Raw genomic sequence first — 19,214 nt, forward strand, 5'->3', positions numbered from 1 at the left:
AATATGTCCCCACATTTCCGCTCTGAGCAGTCACACATTTACCGCAGCGACCCGGCAAAGAGAGTCAAGAATTTGAAGCGTGTTTGGGTTAGAGCAACAACAGCATTAGAACTTAAGTTATATCGGAAATGCAGCAAAATCGCATGTTATTATAAATTGAAAATTGAAAATTGATCAAAAAAATCGAAATTATTTTAAGATAACGGACCGGAACCGAGTGCGTGTACCAGATAACGTCGTTGTAGTCGTAGACAATGACAATTAATAGATGAAAGCATAGAGAATTTGTTAAATATTTTGCCAACGGAGAAAGACAGAAAATTAATTATTAATTTTATATATTATAGTTACAGTATACTTTTTTAAGAAGTTTATTTCAAATGTTTTTTGGTACAATATTTTATAGATTTTATAGATTTGTGTGCTCATTAGTATTTTTAGTAGCAAATAAATTTTGTGTGTGGTTTTAGCAGAAAGTGCAAAGGAATCAAGTTTAAATGAAAGCGTTGCTGCGTTCGTACTGTATTAAGAGATTTTTCTTGTTTACTTTGGCGATTGGACAAGCGCTTGCAACGTATATAAAAATATATACCTAATATATATATATGTATATATAAATATATATATATATATATATATATATATATATATATATATATATATATATAATCATACCTATTATAGCTAGCGAAATCTGTGCTTACTTGATTTATTAATATTGACTTGTTTCTTGTACACTTGAGTTCAGTTCTTGGAAAATTGATACATCAAAACTACATGAAAACTCACAAAACAGTTTACAAAAACAGAAAAACAGGCAGAAGTTCCTACTTTTTAGTGAAATGATAAATACATGCTAAAAACAGAAACAGAAACTAAGAAAACAATTTGCAGCAGTGAATTAAATATACATTTACATTGCATAACATTACATTTTGTGTGTAGATGGTAAATGTTGATCTATTTTAAAATTCTTTAACCTTATGCATAGTCTACTTTTGTCTCGTACTTTTACTTTCCTTTTCTTATCCTGGGTATGTCTATAAACTTTGTGCGCGTTAGTAAAAAATTATGGCAAAATTCAACTAGGGTCCAAGTTTTTAAAAATAATCAATTATCTTAAAGAACTTACATATTTAAATGAACTCCAACAAAACGGGCTGGAAAATCTGGCAGTTTGTTGCAATTTATTGGTACCCAATATTCGAGATTCAAATATTACGAAACAAAATTAAAAACTGAATGAAAACAAAAAAAAAACTTAAATACATGCACTCTCTCTGTCTCTCTATCTCTTGTTCTCTCTCTCTATCTATCTCTGTCTGTTTCTCAAGCACTCGCTCTTATACTTACGAAAACATCACAGTTTTTACAGATATTGCCAAGAAGCTTCAAAGCTGTATCCTTGATTCTTATCTAAATATTGCTTAACTTACCGAAACTCTAATTACATAAAAAAAAGAAAAACTATAAAAAAAAAACAAATCACGCGAAACAATCAAAAATCGAACTTGAAGGTATTTGTTACAAGAAGTTTTTTAAATTTACACCACGATAAACACTTTTTAACATTTGTGCTCTCTAATTGTACAACTTACTCATAAAGGTAAATCAATAAAAGAAATTTAATCATTTTACGCTCTAAATGAAAGTAAACGAAACGAAACAAAACAAGATTTTCCTCACCAAATTTTACTATAAATCTATTATGTGTATTGTATATATATAAATAACGAAAGAAATACAAAAGTATATATATATATATATATATATATATAAATGTATTGTGGTTGCAAAAAGAAAAATAAGATAAATCCAACAGCAGCTAAGCGACTCCAATTATACATTAAAACGAAATTAAACTTGAAACAAAGAACAAAAAATGATGTGAAAATCAGCTAAATTCTACATTTTGTGTTTTCACGTGTTTTGGACAGGCACCGGACGAAGTTGAGCATTCTGCTGGAAGGAAAGGTAGAAAGGCGACTTTGGCCATAGTTGCAGGTGCGCAAAGACGTGACAAACTTAAGAATTCAATAAAAATTAAAACAAAAACAATCTAAAAAATGAAGACATTCTGTAGAGCATGTGAAAAACTGTCAAAAAGATTTGTGTGCAGAGGAAAAATTTCAAACAATGAAATAAGTGAATATTTGTTATGTTACAAGCATTAATTAATTATTATAATATTAATTATTATTAAAAATATTTGAGAAATAAATACAAAATAAAAAAATGATTTAAATCATTTAAAACTATAATTTTTTGCGTTATCTATGGTTTATTTGCTGGGACAGGATTTGAGTATGCTCAACTGGGCCTCCTTGTTGAGAATGCGCCTGACGACAGAAGCATTAATGCTAGACAATATAAAGAGCTTATTTTCGTGATCTAGACGATTAGCTGCATCGATCTTGCCATATATGTGATATACAGATTATGAATATTTTGCAGTTTAAATACATCTTTCAGTTCCTCCAATTTTGAATAGAAGAAAGTTTTAATTATATATCTGAAATTCGATTTAATGAATTTAACTAATTTGATCTGCTGAAATCTGCTGACTTCATTTACCAGAATTCAAATTGTGGGAAAGATAGATACATATTTAAATTCATATGAATTTAGCTGCAATACTCGATGACTACCTGGGATTTTATTACATGAATTATAATAATTTTTATATGCAATCCTCAGTATAAAAATGTTCTATACTCAGAATTTTTGTTGGAAATTTACTCACTTAGTGGAGACAACAACCAAAGGCAAGCAGTGTCCTACGCACTGCTTGGCCCAACAGTAAGATGCTGCTTTTAAAATCATAAAAGTAGGAGAATATACTACTTTTAGTACAATTTTTATTTTCAGTAATTTTAAAGTACCTACATACATATACAACTAAAAATCGCATGTTACTTTGAGTTCTATAAACTTAATTTATAATTAAACAAATAAAAATATAAATATATAAATAAAACGAGCTTTATTGGAAAGAGAATGTTACGACTGGCGCATACAAGGCGCAATCTTTATATATATGCATATACAGTTAGATATAGACAAGAATAATGACCGCTGAAATAAGTAGAGAATTTTTGAAGATGCTTGATTAAGAAGACATTTTTGGTTTATATTTTATTTATATGTATATATTTTCATTAAATAATGTAACATCGCTTTATTCTCACGCAAAGAACTATTTTGGATTTAGTTAATGCTTGTATAAGATAAGTTTTATTGTTATCATTGTTATTCTTCTGGATATAAATAATAAGTTTAAGTTGACTTATGTATTTATATGTATTCATATAATTATTTATGCTGCCTATGCAAATATATGCGGATGCTTGTTACACGGCTGCTCAATGCGCACATCATGCGTGTTATGTATGAATGTATGTTTGCTTGTAAGTAATTGTAAGGAATTTCGTCTTCATCATATGCATATGATGTATGTTTCTTTATGTATGTATATATATAATTCATTTTTCCTTTAACTTTGTGGCAGTGGTAAATTAGAGTATTATCTGTTCCTTGCTTTAGCTGTCTCGCGCGAAAATTGCATTCATTATTTGTCCAGGACTTGGACTTGGATTCGCGTGGATTCGTACTTGGATTATAGTTGTCAAGCTTTGTGACCGCGCTTATGTACATATGTGTTAGTATGTATATACATATGTTGATTTATAAATATGTTCTTATTGAAATATTGCTGTTGCGAATTGGCTTTTATTAATATTTGAATTTGGAATTGAGATGACACATAGACATAAACATAATGAGAAAAAATTGAGATTTCTGAATTGCCTTTCTCGTTAGTATTTCAGTTTTCACTTTCTTGTGGTGGGTTTCAAAATCATTTCCAAATACAATGCTTCAGATTAAACTCGTTTTAATTATTTTATTTGTTACTCATTGTATAGTTTATAATTCTACTTGAAAAATGTCCGCTAAAGTTCTAAATGCCAATGTCAGTGTCACTGCCTGATTTATACGACTTTTTAACTATAGTTTGTAAACTATTTGTTCTTATTGCATTTTATTTATATGTATATTTAGTTCGTTATGTAGCAAAAATTCTGGTGGTAATATTTGAAGTAATTTCGCTATATTTGACTATTTGTTAAGGACTTTCGTAAAGGATTAAATTTGGATTATGGACTGGATTTGCTAGTAAAGGTTTACAAATGAAGATCAAAATTTACATTTTTAAAGATTTCAATTTGGAGCTTTTTATTTGGGGATTTTTTGAAAAATGTTTGCCATTTGATATGAAAGAGGTCCCCTGACTTGGGGACATATCTTTTGTTTTTGTTGTTGTTGTTGGTTTCTCATTCAGTCTTTGTAACAAAATTGATTGCTTGGATTTGTAAATTTGTTTGCTGGATTGTTCTTGTTCATTTCGTTTTTGTTGTTTGTGGGTATATCTTGACGATAGATAGCATTTCATTTGCAACTGAAGTGATTTGTAATTTGTTGAGTTAATGGAGCATGCTCATGAAGTGTTACATACAATTAGTTCTTAAATACGTGGTTGCCTTTTTATTTTGTTTTCCATTTGTATATTATGTTAATAATAACTCGCTAAGCCCTGAGCATTTGGTCTCCATTTGCTTGTTAAGTTCGACAACAGAAATCGTCTGCACGCGCAAGTGCTGCGAATCATTGAAAGTTTATCCCCAACTATTTCCTAGAGGGCATTTTCGAAGTTCGACGAAATTGCCCTAGTATTCAAAAAAAAAAGGTATAGCTTTAGGCACACATTCAATACAGATTACATATAAATTCACACACATATTCCGCTTAGGTTTATTTACTAATCAACTAATTCAACTGAGCTGTGTTTGTGTGAGTAGGAAATTTCAATAAAACTGTTGGATCTTGGAAACAATAATGTGGGGCACATATTCAAGTAAAACGAAAATAAAAACATGGCTGGGAACTAAATATATATATATATATGTGTGTATATATGTGTATATTAACTACAATATATATTTCGCTAGCGCAACTGCCTTCCTATTCGTTTCTATTAAGTTTTAGTTACTTTTGGTTTACTAATATTTATAAGTGTACAATATTGTGCAATACATTTCAATAAATTAGTTCGTTTTTTTGTTGCTGTTGTAACTAACATTCATTTCAAGTGGCGCCTGTGTAATAGTTTTCATCAATTCATATTTGCTCACTAAATGCCTTTAACATATTTGCTTTGTATTTATTCAGCTAACGCTTATTGTTATCATTATAGTTATTTTTATTATATATTGTTTGTTTAATTGTTTAGGCTAAATTAAATGCATATACAATTTGTTGTTGTGGTTGCTTGCCAATCATTTCAGTTTATTTAACTATATGTAGTTGCTGCTTTGCTGCTATTCATTTAGTTATAATTTATTTTCTTTTTGCTTATTTTTTTTTTTTTTTTGGGTTTTCTTAATTTAAATACTTTTGTTCTAACATTTTATCGCTTGTTACTTGCCACTTGGTATGCTTTACTGCTGTATAAATGTACGATATGACACAGTGATATATTTCATAACATATTTTTGTAGAAGTACACATATATTCAATTGTCAAGCAAGTGCAAGCCACAGACCGATCCCAAATACTAAACACTCACGCAAGAAGCAGTTGGAGCCCACACATAACAGCCAACATCTCAACAGCACCACCACCACCACCAGCGCCACCACCTGTACCACCTTCAACATCACTACGACCACAATTTACTAAACACTAACTAGGCCCACTAGCAACTCCTGGTATCTTATCTAAAGCTCAGCTAACTAAGAAGCCATAACAATTTGCAAAACAATTGAAATGTTCTTCTGTTTCCCTTTGAATATGAATATGAATCTATAGGCATCCATTAAAGCTTTGCTGAATTAATCGAAGTAAATGACTTTGAAAGGGCTTCAAGCTTAACAATTATGCTCAAGATACGAAAGCACTTGAATAACAGAGAAACAGCCAGAAAACAGAAAACAAATTTCATGCAGACCCCCAATGGAAATGGTTTTGGACCCCAACAAATGAACATTTAGCAAATGTTGACAAATTGTTATCAGCTTAGTTGTTGCTTTTAAAAACACTACGCGCTATTTATATATATATATGTATATGTATATGTATATGTATAATAACCAACAATTTACTATACTCGTATATAAAAAATTAATTATAGCATCAACTAGGTTAAGGTTTGTTCTTGTTGTTTTCAACTCTTTGGTTTGATAGATTTTTATGTATATAACACTTAAAATTTTTTGGTTTTTCATCTAGCCTCGTATAAAATAAATGTGACAACAATTAACCGAATAATTAGCTATTTAAAACCTGAATGCATTTTGTCATCCATAAAAACTTGTTTAATATCAAATAATGCACTGTTTTGGCTATACTCGTTAATTATATTTCGTTTATGATTTGGTTATTGATGCGAATTCAAATCTGAGTTGAAATTGTATATATATATACGACTCTTGCTTGCTGCGGTTGTTGTTGTTGGTGCTAGAAAGTTGTACTTTGATGAAGACGAATGATTATGCTAGTGTTTCATTAGGTAATTCTAACTTAGGTTTGTCTACCCGGTACATACATACATAATATATATATATAAATATATATATATATATATATATATTGACTAACACACATTTATTATGTTTCTAGGTTTGCTTCGGTTTTTGGTGTTAAATATTCTTCATTCTTTTTGTATTCGGTGTCTCTAAATTGTGGGTATATGTTAAATATTTATTGCTTTCGATGCTCCCTGGCTTTCTAACATATACATATATAAAATCAAATAATATTTCACTTTGTTGCACTACGTGTTGATAGCAAAAGCCTAACTTAAGTACGCTACTAAGCCTAGTCCTAGAAACTAACTATAAGAACTGACAAACATTGACTGGCTAACTGACTAGCTGACTAGCTGACTAATATTATAGTATTCTTATCGATCTTATCGATCTGCCAATCGACTGACACCAAAGCACATAAGTTTTAAAGTACATTGTGGGTATTTACAGTTTAATAGGAGATTGTTATTAGATTTAAATATTAATAATATATAATTAGTTTATTATAGTTTCCAGTTAGTTATGCATACTTATATATAAGTACATATATACTTGTTTATAAAAAGCTGTTACTAAAGTATTCAAACAAAATGGCTGTAAAATTTGTAGACTCTTCTTTTGTCGTAGTCGCAAAGCGTGTTTTAGTTTTGTCACTGTATATGTATGTATATATTAATATATATATATATGTATATATATACTTGTATATTAATGTTTAAGAATGCTTAATACCGTATTCTTGTATATTAGTGTGTATATCAGACTTTGTTTCATACAAAAAACTAAGCACATCGATTTGTCAATAAATTCATGTATTCATGTATGTGGTATGTGGTATATGGTATGTGTTATGTGTGTGTGTAAGTATTTGTCTCAATGAGTGAACGAACAGAAACGGAGAGGTAAGCATCTATGTAAGTGTAGAAAACCATCTGGTAGTACTCTTCATAACCTTTGTGTATATATGTACATATGTATATATACTCACGTAAGCATGTATGTGAACTTAGTACTTGATGTAGTATATATACACATATTCATATGTTCATATGTGTATAGAGATGCTTGCTTTGAGTGTATGTATAAGAGGCTTAGGCAAATATATTGTTCGAAAATGTATCCAATATATTTACGAAATATTATCATCTTTAATAGTTAAGAGTTTTGGTCACTTTAAACGAAGCTAGAAGTTGTAAAGAGGTTTCTTAGGGAGAAAATCGGCTATTCGAATGTTTCGAATATTTAATGTATTTTCGCCTCGAATTGCTGCAAAAATATGTATTTATGTTTTCAGCAAATCTTTAGATTTTCAATATATGTTTGAAGGAAAAATTAAATGCGCGCTCAACCTTTTGTTTAGCTGTTAAGATTTGTGGTTTAAATTTCTTATTACACATATAATGTATACTTTGCGTTTCGTTTATTTTATTTTGTATTTTTGCTTTTTCAGCGGGTCTAGCTTTTGTTCGAATACTGTTCGTAAAGGTTACATGCCCTCGATATCAAAATGGCTGCCAACGAATATATAAATGCTGCTAAGGCAAAGCTTTTTAGTATGTTGCAGACATACAACACACATGCAACACTCAACACACACACACACATACACACACACACAAACACACAGACGAACACTTAAAGCTTGGCAGCCATCTTGTTGTTTGTTTTCTTAATTTCGCGTAATTATTTAAACCAGTTTTCCTGCTGTCTTTGTCCTTGTGGATTGCCATTATAAATTGATGTGATATTAAAATTCGTTTAACTTTAGCTGTTCTTTTAATTGTTCGATTTTTAGTATAGCTTTGAATTATTGTTTATCGATTTATATTCTATTTATATTTTCGCACAATTTCTTTGTATTTTTGTAAATTTGTAAACTGTAAACTGTAAATACTCCAAAGAAGAATTTCAGCATTTGATATCGTTAAAGTCGTTGATATCGTTTTTCGCTTTTAAGTCCCCTGTAGCACGGCAAACTAGCTGCCCCCACTCACGCAAGCCCAACGTACGCCACGTGCCACTCACTTGAGATCATCGTACTCATCGCTACCATTTTTCGAGTCGCCCGATGACTGGAAGGCGGCCACCATCGAGGCACGCTGATGGCTCTTATCGGAGCTCGTTGCAAGCTTATTGTCGGCAACATGATGGCTATTATGACCATTATTGCCCCCATTGCTGCTGGGCTTCTCATCAAAGGCATCAAGGAAGGGATTGGTGGCTGCGTACTGAGCGCGGTAAGTGCCTAGTGTGTGATAGTTGTTGCCACCATTGGTAAAGGGACGTGAGCTGCTGCTGCTGCCACCTGAGCCGCTGCTTGTATAGAAATCATAGCTGTTGGTGGAGCCAGTCATGGAACTAACCCCACTACTGCTAGCTGTTCCACTGCCCGAATGATACGAGGAGCTGGCACTGGCGCTAGACCCGAAGAGGGTGGCACCGGCACTACTGCCGTTTGCAGTCCCATTCTTGGGCAGTGTTCCATACAGATTCATGGCACTGTGATTGCTACTGCTGTTGGCATTGCCGTTGGTGCTGGCAAAGGGGCTGTTGCTAGAGTGGGCGCCAAGGCCGTGGCCATTGCCATTGCCATTGCCATTGCCTATGGCGCTACTGCCGAATAATGCGCTACCAAAACTTCTGTGCTCTGAGCCGGAAGCTGTTTTATTGCTATTGTTGGTGGCTACGTTTCTGGAATCGTTCGTGTAAGTTGTGGTGGTGCTGACAGCGCTGGCAACTGTGGTGCCGCCTATGTAAGTCTTTGTCTCCGTTTCCGAGGATGACGACGAAGCAAGGCTGTCAAACAGCCGCCTGCCGCTCGACACCAGGGAAGAGGAGCTACTTACCGCGCCACCCGACTTGCCATCCTTGGCCAGCCGCGACGGCGACGACAACTTGTTACTGCTCGTTGGATTTGTGCTGGTGTCCGCTGAACTGGGCGATGATGTCGATGTCGTATACTTGCTAATCGCTCCAGTGGTGGCACTGGGCTTCGCCAAGCAGCTGGTACTGGAGCTGGGCGTGACCAGCTGATAGGTGCCCTTTGGCAGTCCATCGCCGCCGGGCGGTGAAGGCGACTCCGGCGACTTGATCGGTGTAAATTGCACACGTGGCTCGCGCTTCAAGTATTTGGACATCAACTGGCTGGTGGTCATCGCCTGAGACTGGGCCAGCAGCGCGTTGGTAGAAGCCGACGACTTGTACGAAACCAGGTCATCAGAGTCATCCGAGGAGGTTGTGGGCGCCGACGTTGCCGTTGATCCAGCACTCAGCACTGTTGCCTGAGATGAGCTAGAGCTCGATGTGGCGCTTGTCTTGTTGCGTATGACTTTGTAGTCATCGTTAGTGCTGAGATTGCTGCTGCTGGCATTTGAGCTCTTGCTGGGCGTGTAGCTGCTGCCGTAGCTGTTCTTCTTGGAGTCCAAAGTACTGCTGCTGAATTTAGATGTGTAGTGGTCATCACTTGCCGAGCTCTTGGATTGCGAGTTGTGCGGTTCGTAGAAGTCGACGCCTTTGCGGCTTGTCGAGGTAATGGGGCCTGCGTTAGCCTCTGGTGGCGTAATTTCTTCTATAGGCGCATCCTTTTGTAGTGGGGGCTTCTTCTGCACGACGGAGTACGGGCTGAGGGTGTCTACTATTTTCACTTGCTTGACAGATGCGGGCGAGGCACCACGTTTGATGGTATCAGTGCCTAAATGAATGCAGAATGAATCAGTCGACATTAGTTAAGACAATTCTTTCGCCATTGGCTCTACTTACTCTTGCCCGATCCCGACCCCGACCCCGAGCCGGAGCCGGAGCCCGTCGATGCTGAGCTACTGCCTGGGGAGGGTGTGCCTGGAAGTGGCAGTGGCGATTGGTCGGGAATTGCTGAGACCGCTGAGCCCCCCAATTGATAGGGCTGAAAGAGATGACAAAAATGAAAGCAAACACAATACGTGCCATGGATTATTGCATTGGCAAAACATCTCATCTAATATTGGGAGTGGACGAACGCCATACTGTGTGTGTATACCTTGGGGCCTGTATCTGGGGTCTGAGTGCGTTATGTGGAAATAATTTTGAATTTCTTGATATCATGTATTGTGGATAGTGCGTGTGTGGGCTGTGGGCAGTGGACTGTAGGCAGTGGGCAGTGGGCATACAATAGACATACACTTCACAAAAACGAATTAGCATGGGATCTGCCCCAGGATGCGGCCAATGGAAAACCAATTATCTTAACTTATTGAGATGTTCTGATTAATGGATTAACTTAAAGGCGAGTGGCAGGTGATGGCATGCAAACAAGGTGCCTTGAAACATGTGCAGTTAACGGAGCAGAACTTAAGTGGGTATCAATTTTTCTACTGTTTATCAAAGTATTCCATGTGCTCCTCCTGCATTTGATAGCAGAATGCTGAAGGAGCAGTTAGCAAACAGTTCATTATTAAATTAACCTGAATACTCTGTTGTGCTCATTGATAGTTTTATGTTGGTAACTTGTCTTGGAATTGACTACAATCATTGAAGAGTTTTGCGGGAAGTGGGCATTAGTTATACGGAACGTTATAGTACGGGCGATGATAGATGAACTTTGTACAATGGAATGTGTGGGCGAGTGTTAATATAGATACAAATGTTATGAATGTACACGTTGCATTGGTATTCTAGAACATAGATATGTATATTCGTTATGTTACATTTTTACCAGTAGTGGGCCAATCATGCTTAACACGCCGTTAACATTTATCACATCGCTCAAATCATCATCATTGACAGTATAATCATTATCATTATCATTATCAATATAATTAAGAGTTATATATATAAATATCACAATTACAACGTCGATCAAATTTGACGGCAAAACAATTACTTGAATTAATATTTTGTTTATAAGAAGCACAAATCAAATCAACAATAGCGAATGCAATTATATATATATAAATCTATATATATATATATATATATAGATTATATAACTGATCAGCTTTTACACATATATATTGTACATTGCGATACGCGTTTACAAACGGTCAACAGGAAGACTTAGAAGAACAAGAAAGTAGTTTTCGAAAATTTGGTATGTTTGTGTGTGTTTAAGTAGTTTGAATATTATGTGTGTTTGTATATGAACAACCGAGTGGTCAACAAAATAAGTAATCATTAAAAAAGAGAGAGAGACAGAGAAAGCTACGACTAGTAGCATTGTCAAGAATAAATGGAAACAGCTAAACTAAATTGAAATGTTCTTTGAGTAATCCTTAAAGTCGCTGTCAGAGTGTCGTTGTATATGTATGTGTGCCAATGCATATATATATATATATATATATATATATGTATATATGTACACTCTTATATATATAATGCATGTTTTGTGTTTTATGGTTAGTGTTAAAGATTTGTTAGTACTGACAACTGCTTTGTTTCACTTCCAAAAAGCTGTTCTGTTAGTTGTTGTTGTTGTTTGTTAGCTGTTGTTACTGTTGTATCTGTTTGTTTACCTGTTGCACCGCTTGTTGCAAGGCTCGATGCGATTGAGCTAACTGACCCACTACTGATTGATACAGATGACTGTTGGCTGTGGCTGAGAGCTGATGATGGCCTTGGGAGAGTATGTTGGTTACCGAAGTGGACGAGCGCAGTAGGTTGCCCGCCGCCATGAGCTGCTGCTGCTGCTGCAGTAGTATTTGCTGTCTGTCCACTGGCAACGCACTGACTTTGCTTCCACGCTGCCCTGTTGACTCGCCGCGCCGACCTGTCTACATAGGACTCTGTATTAATCAATATTAATGTGAACGATCATTTTGTGGCTTGGGGCTGGGGCTGATCATGTGTGTGGCTCTGTATGTGTGTTGGTGTGTGTGGGTGTATGTATGTATTTGGTGTGTGCGTGACAATTGAAATGGAAACGGTTTCTGTGCCGCGATTGAAGAGTCACGAAATAAGATCAAACGGGGGCTGTTGCTGCTGCTGCACATTCAAAGCGGAAAGAAACTGTTGCAAGTGTTTATTGTGCCACTAGTAAAAACACGCGACTGTCAGTTTGTGTGAGTGTGTGTGTGTGTTTGTCGGAGTGTGTCTGTCTTGTTGGCGGATACTGGGCTATGGACAATGGTGTGGACTGCATAATTGACACAATGATTACGTTACCTGAAGCAACACCTGCCATATTGCTCATGCTGCTAGCTGTGGCCATGCCGCCCATGTGCTGAGCCAGCTGCTGATGCTGCGCCTGCTGAGTTTGCGGCTGCGGCCAGATCTGCAGCAGATACTTGAGCACCGCAATCGGCTGAGCATGATCAATATCAGCTCCAGGTTGCGCACTGGCCGAATGCAGCATCAGCGGGGGACCCATCACAGTGGCCAGCGCCTGAGCAGACATCTTATTGCGCTCCGCATTGGACACAACCAGAGACAAATGGTCAAGCAGGAACACCAAGGTGGCCTATAATAAATCGTAACCATACTATAAAAAAGAAACAGAAACAGACTGATCAATCCAACTCACCCTATTCGCCCTGGGCAAACAGTCAAGTATGCTAAGCATGAGTTTCGCATTTCCCTCAGGATCATCTGGTAGGCAGACAGCTGGGAATGGTTATTGATTAGACAAGGAATTATTATAGTTTTGCTTTCAGTAGCCTTACCCAAGGCATCGACCGTCATCTGGAAAAGACAGCGCGTAAATAACGGCTCGGGCAGCTCTCTGAGGTAGTCCTTGAGGACGCCGGTAATAACATTAATATCAGGAACGTGTTCCGGGCTCAATTCCACAGCTCGGCTGTTGCGCTCGAAGGCCTCGCGCAGCAAACGCTTCTTGGTTGCCGATCCGCACAGGCGATACAGCCCGATTATATCGAGGCCGCGCCGTTCCACCTCCTCAACGCAGCGTCGCAGAACAATTGGCACTGGTGCACAGCCGGGCGCGTTCTTCGACTCTCTGTTGACCACCGTCTCCAGATCGGCGCCAAAGAGTGTTGGATAGCCGGTACGCAAGCTGGGTAGCCCGCGACGCTTATACAGCGCCAGTGGATCTGTGTGCCGCATACGGATGTAGACAGTGCCACGCGGCTCCACTTTAAGCGCGAGCTGATGCAGCGGCGATTGTCGCAACACCGCCGACAGCGATATGGCCCCGCGATAGCACAGCTTGTGCCTGTGCTGCGGATCCCAGGAGTAGACGAGTACGTCCAACTGCTTATTGCCCACTAGGTCCAGTTCAAAGGACTCGTCCCAATCGAACTGCAAGTCTCCAGATCGTACCACTGTGCGTGCCTTATGCACGCGATCGCACTCAATCACGCAGTACAGATCTCTGGTCTGTGGGAGTGGTGCTCCACCGGCTGCAAGCTGTGCGCCCTGCTCTGGAGTCGAACGCAATCCACGACCCGCAAGCAAATGTATCCACAGCATGCCGGAGACGCCGCCAATGTCCACAATGGGCTTGTCCAGCTTGTACTTGGCAAACTCAGCCGGATTGATGTCGATCTGACGATGTGCACGGGGCATTGTTGCGCTGGGCGTGGGCGCCGGACTCTGATGGCCGGCCGTACTCATGATGCTGCCACTAGGACTAGCTGGGCCTGCAGACAGCTCCAGAAGCTGACGCATGCGCCGAATGCTGGGTGAGCGTATTGAGCCAGCGCCACCTATGTGCTGCGAGGACATGGAACGCACGGGCAGTGCTGATATCGGTCGTGTTAGACCCAGATTGCGGTCTAGTGTGCCAGCGCCAAGTATGCCCGTTCTGCTGGAGTAAATGCTCTCGGTCTGTAAAAGGAAATGCACCGAATTAGTGCGAACTTTGTCATCTGCGGTTCTACGATTGACTTACATTCCGCAGAGCATCGTGGATGTTCTCCGCACTGCAGGAGAAGCGATGTGAACGCGGCTGAGCGAACATATCCCTGGTCATGCGCATCTGCTCTGCAATCGCAGAGCTACTAGGCGCTCGCCTTAGCCACGCACGGTACTCGTCCGCCGTGAAGATCGACGGCCCGGGGCTAGCCGTAATGCGCTGGCGCAGGTCACGGCCACGCCGCGCATCATACTCGGGCGCCGAGATGTTGCCATCGTTCTCATCCATAATGCGATCTCCTATGCGCGCGCGTATGCCCTGTAACCTAACGCCAGGTCGTTCCCTTGGCAGTGAGTTGAATTTGTTGAGATCTGTGGCACCGGCCAACATAGCAGCCGCCGCTGCAGCAGCTCCACTACCGCCCACGCCGCCTGCGCCACGTGGCATGCTGCCTATGGCGGGCCGGTTGTAGTAGTAGTAACTGGGTCGAGGTCCAATAGTGGCTTCGGTATCGCTGGAGTAGTCCAGGTTGGGTCGCGAGCGACGGGTGAGGGACTGTGCGCCCGCTGCTGGTGGTCCGTACTTTGGAACACCACCTCGTTGCTGCTCATAGCGCCCATAGCGACCTAACGTACCTCCAACCCCAACTGGCATTGGCGCGCCCGTTCCGGGCTTTAAGCTGGATCGCAGCAGGGAGTGGCGGCCCAATGAATTGGAATAATCCGCGTATTCGACTCGCGGTAAATGTTGATCTGAGCCAGAGCGCGGAAACCGCGCATGTTGCTGGGCCAAGCCCACGTTCCCTGTGCCCGTGGACATGCGGCGTGAAGGGCCAAGCGGTTGGCCAGGTGCGCCTGGATAAAATGCATGAACCTTTTCCGCCAGGCTCTCCAGTGTGCCAGCGTTTTGATAATAGGCGTGCGAAGGCGCAAAGGCATGTCCCTTGGTGGGCTGTTCCGTAATTACGGAGGATGGTGGGGGCGGCGGCTTGTAGCCCCAGTTTGGGGGCTCACCCATAGCGTTAACGCCAGCCCGTGTGTTGTAATACATGTCCAGTTGCTCTGACTGCGGACTGTAGTTATTGAGGCCTAAGCCGAGCCTGGAGCGCGACTCAGTCATCTCACGGCCGTCACCTAAAAGCGGATAAAGGGAAGAGAGAGAAGGAACACCGATTAGCATTTTAAACACGGCGCTCACTTTAAACTACCTGTACGTCTTTCACGTGATGAACGCGGGCGCGGCATTCGATCTGTTTCGTCCAGGTCCTCGTCTCTGATATCACGCTTGATGACCACCACTGGTGGCGGCTTCTGCTCTGGTCGCGACAGTGTTGGCGGTCCCGGTGATCCAGCTCCACGATTGCCCCGCCTCTGTCGTATGGCGAGCACCAGCCGCCGAGGAATTGACATGATGATGACGACATCATCTAGCGACATATGAGTGACATCAACCAAATTGACGGCCAGGATTTCGTCGCCCACCTGAATAACCAAATTCGTTTTTTAATTCGATTCAAACTAAAAAGGCACTTCACTACTATATGATGAAACACAATGGAAGCTTACAGATAGATAGCTCGTAGAAAAAAGCAAATCAATGTACACATAAAACTTTACTATCAAATCAAAGTTAGTTCATGTTAACAAATGTCAAAAATCTTCGTGTGGAATAATATAATTTCAGCTAAGAGAAAATGTCGAAAGATACAAAGTCGGAGTCCAATGGGGTGCCGAAGCACCTCAAGAGTGGCGACTACTTGGACGGGCCCGATGATCCAGATTTTAATGACTATGGATTCGTTTCGCCAGAAACAAATGACTTTTACCGCAAATACATGGCAACGGCGCCTTCGACAATTACATTTCCCACTGCCCCCACCAAGGCAACTAAGCCCAAGGCAGCATCTAAGCAGAGCAAGGAGGCCAAGAAAGTTCCTGGATCACGCACCTGTCGTACAACCAAAGCAGCGTATGACCCGGACGAGGAGCGCAAGTTGAAGAATAAAGAAATTAAACCCAAAATTAAGCGTGCGCAAACAGCAGCGCCAATGGACTTTCAAGCGCTGCTCCAACTCGCCGAGAAAAACCAGCATGAGCCAACTAAAATGCCGGCCGTGGCGAAGAAGCAGACACCCAGTCGATTGCTGACAGCACGCGAAAAGCTTGAGCTGGAGGACCGTGCCAGGCGTCAGCAGGAGCGTAAGCTTCAGGCGAAAGTCTGCACCCCTGAACCGCAAAAGCCAATTGCGGACAGTCAGCCAGTTAACCCAGTTACACCCAAATTGGAAAAGACCAACCCCATATGCGCGGATCGCAGCTACACAGCCATTTCCAATATTAAGCTTTTAAGGAAAAAGCCAGCTATCAGCACAAACTATGTGTTGGAAGCTACACCTGAGTTCCTAAAGGCAGCAGCTGCCCGGCGAGCGGTTGCCGACGATGGCAGCATTTCAAAAATTGTCCTCGAGCTAAAGGCGGAGAGTAAGCAACAAGAGTCTGCAGACGAAACCGATTACGACTCGGACTTGGATGACTTTATTGATGATAGCGAATGTCAGCCGGATATATCATCCTATATACGCAACATATTTGGTTACGATAAGCGCAAGTATAGCGACCGCGACATGGATGACAGCGGTATGGAGTCCAGCTATGCCCAGGTACAGCACGAGGAGCAGATAAGTAAGAGGCTAGGCTTGCAGGAAGACTTGGAGGATATGCGCTTGGAAGCAATGCAAAAGAAAATGAAAATGGATAGAAATAAAAAGAAATGAAGCAAGGCGAACTAGTGCTTCACAATAAATATTTTCCATTGCGAGAAAACATGTCGATTTTCCTTACCCTTAGACAGCCGCTGTTGTAGACTGCCGACTCGAGGGCGATGCGGGATATGAAGACGCCGTCGGTTCGGTCGGCGCCATTGCCCTCCCGTATGTAGAGACCGAGAGTTTGACCAGGTCGCTTCACAATCTCCACCAGCTGCACCGTGTGCCGACCATCGGCCTTATTCATTAGCTTGTGTGCCGCATCCACGGCATGTTTGCTACCCATGGACCGTGGCTCCAAGATGCGCACAATCATCTCGCCACGCCGCTCCACTGCCTCCAGCGCCGCCGCGGTGTTCGGGTCATGATCATTCTCAACAGCTTCTATCTGTCGAAAGATCTCCGAGCTGATGCCACTGACCTTGCGAAAGTCGCCTTGGAGCAGCACCGGATCCTTGACGCCGCCAGAGCCATTTGTGTTTCCGCTTTGGCCGCGATTCTGTTGTTGGTTGCCATGGTGCTGCTGCTGCTGTTGCTGCTGCTGGTTGGCATGAAGGTGGTGCTGCTGCTGGTTGCCCATGCCGGACAGCTGGTTGGCGGGCAGCGGGCCGGGCGGTGCACGGCCCGGACTGGCTGTAACATCAGGAACTGATCTTCCATTTTCCTGCAAGGTAAACAAAACAAGTTTTCTATTTAGTTTCCGTTCAGTTAATGTATGCTCAGAGAGCTTAATGCAAATGCGGCTCTAAAGTGCAACGCGTCGTTGCATAAATTAAGCAAATTGTTGTTACTGCTGCGACATCCAGCAGCTGTCGCTAGTTGGCTAGTCACTGCACTACAGGACCCGACCCCTCCCAGCCTCGCAACGCCAAAGCTCACGCTGACTTAAGCGTCGCTAAAAGACTTTGCTTTGCATTAATTAAGCCAATTTCGCAGTCGCAGCTTTGTTAAGACTTAAATTGCACGCGGAACAGGCAGGTTGCTGGACTTCAATCAAACTCGCGGCTCTTATCGGTGACATTTTGCCCAAATTGCGCAAGACTTGGCCCACAAACTGTGCAATAATTATTTCGTTACATAGTTGGACTTTTCCATTTCTACCAACTGCAATTTCTGTCACTGCCACGTCACTTTGAGCTCGTGGCTGACCGGATGTCGTTGGGGCGTCATGCAAAGAGAGCTTCGAGGCAACTGTACTGAGGTGAGCTGTAACCAGACGGGCGGGCACGTGACGTTGATAATGTCACACGCCAGCGACAACAACAACGTACAACTTTGATTTTTTGCAGGAAAATGGCTATGTGCAGCTGGGGCTGAGATTGGGGTCTCGGTTTGGTTATAGCAAACAAAATTCACTTTAAATGAAGTTGCTGCTGCTGTTGCCGATCCTCCTGCTGCCATCCACAGCACACAACGAAGTTTTTAATGGGCAAGCAACTTAGCGTTGACTGTGGCCGGCCACCCTAAAGGCAAATCTCGTCAGCACACTCTGGGCCAGGGACAGGGCCAGCGCCAGAGCCAGCGCTAGTCAAGTGTACACTTGAGTCTTGCGCTGTGGTTTGCCAAAAATCATGTACGCCCACAGCAAAGCAAAAAACCAACAAAAAAATGCTCGAAATTGCCAAAGTTTGACATATGTTGGGTTCGCTACTCGTTCGGGTTTCTGCCTAAGCTGTGCATCTCCAGAGTTTCACTCTTATTATTATTATTATTGTTGTTATTGCTGTTGCTGTTGCTGTTGCTGTTGCTGTTGCTGTTGCTGTCGCTGTTTGCTTCTGCTTAAGCTATTGTTGCTGCTTTGTTGATGTTGTGCAACTTTGTCAAAGTTTTGCAGCTGTCGCCAAAGTTTTGTGCTCAAACGCCATTCCCATTCTTCCATTCTCTTAGCCAAATAGGCATTATTTTATATACATATTCGCAGAGCCCTTGAGCGTTTTGCACTTTGTCTATCTCTCAAGTTTTTGGTCGCTGGCATTCAACTATAAAAGTCCGTTTATAACAATTTTATTTCATTCCTTTGCTGTTTGCTTACTGCTTATATACCCTAAACTAATTGAATCTCTGCAGAGGGCTGTAGAGCCAA

General features: G+C 41.0%; 1 protein-coding gene across 8 annotated transcripts in view; it reads right to left on the minus strand.

Annotated features, from left to right (window-relative positions):
- Positions 1-7,744: 7,744 nt before the first annotated feature.
- LOC111601512 (rho GTPase-activating protein 100F) overlaps positions 7,745-19,214 on the minus strand; it is a 34,715-nt gene continuing 23,245 nt past the window's right edge. For 2 of the 8 annotated variants that reach the window (XM_023318108.2, XM_023318110.2), the window contains 9 exons: positions 17,208-17,795; positions 15,581-15,848; positions 14,404-15,500; positions 13,217-14,339; positions 13,078-13,157; positions 12,720-13,014; positions 12,071-12,324; positions 10,344-10,485; positions 7,745-10,275 (listed from right to left, as the gene is read on the minus strand). In XM_023318108.2, coding sequence (XP_023173876.2) covers positions 8,606-10,275; positions 10,344-10,485; positions 12,071-12,324; positions 12,720-13,014; positions 13,078-13,157; positions 13,217-14,339; positions 14,404-15,500; positions 15,581-15,848; positions 17,208-17,795 — 5,517 coding nt within the window. In that variant the 3' untranslated portion in view covers positions 7,745-8,605. Of the gene's footprint in view, positions 10,276-10,343; positions 10,486-12,070; positions 12,329-12,719; positions 13,015-13,077; positions 13,158-13,216; positions 14,340-14,403; positions 15,501-15,574; positions 15,849-17,207; positions 17,796-19,214 lie in introns of all 8 variants that reach the window. The other 6 variants (XM_023318107.2, XM_023318109.2, XR_002751556.2 and 3 more) reach the window with 4 other exon arrangements.

The sequence above is a fragment of the Drosophila hydei genome, unplaced genomic scaffold, assembly GCF_003285905.1.
Source record: "Drosophila hydei strain 15085-1641.00,03,60 unplaced genomic scaffold, DhydRS2 tig00000063-arrow-pilon, whole genome shotgun sequence".
NCBI classification, from domain to species: Eukaryota; Metazoa; Arthropoda; class Insecta; order Diptera; family Drosophilidae; genus Drosophila; species Drosophila hydei.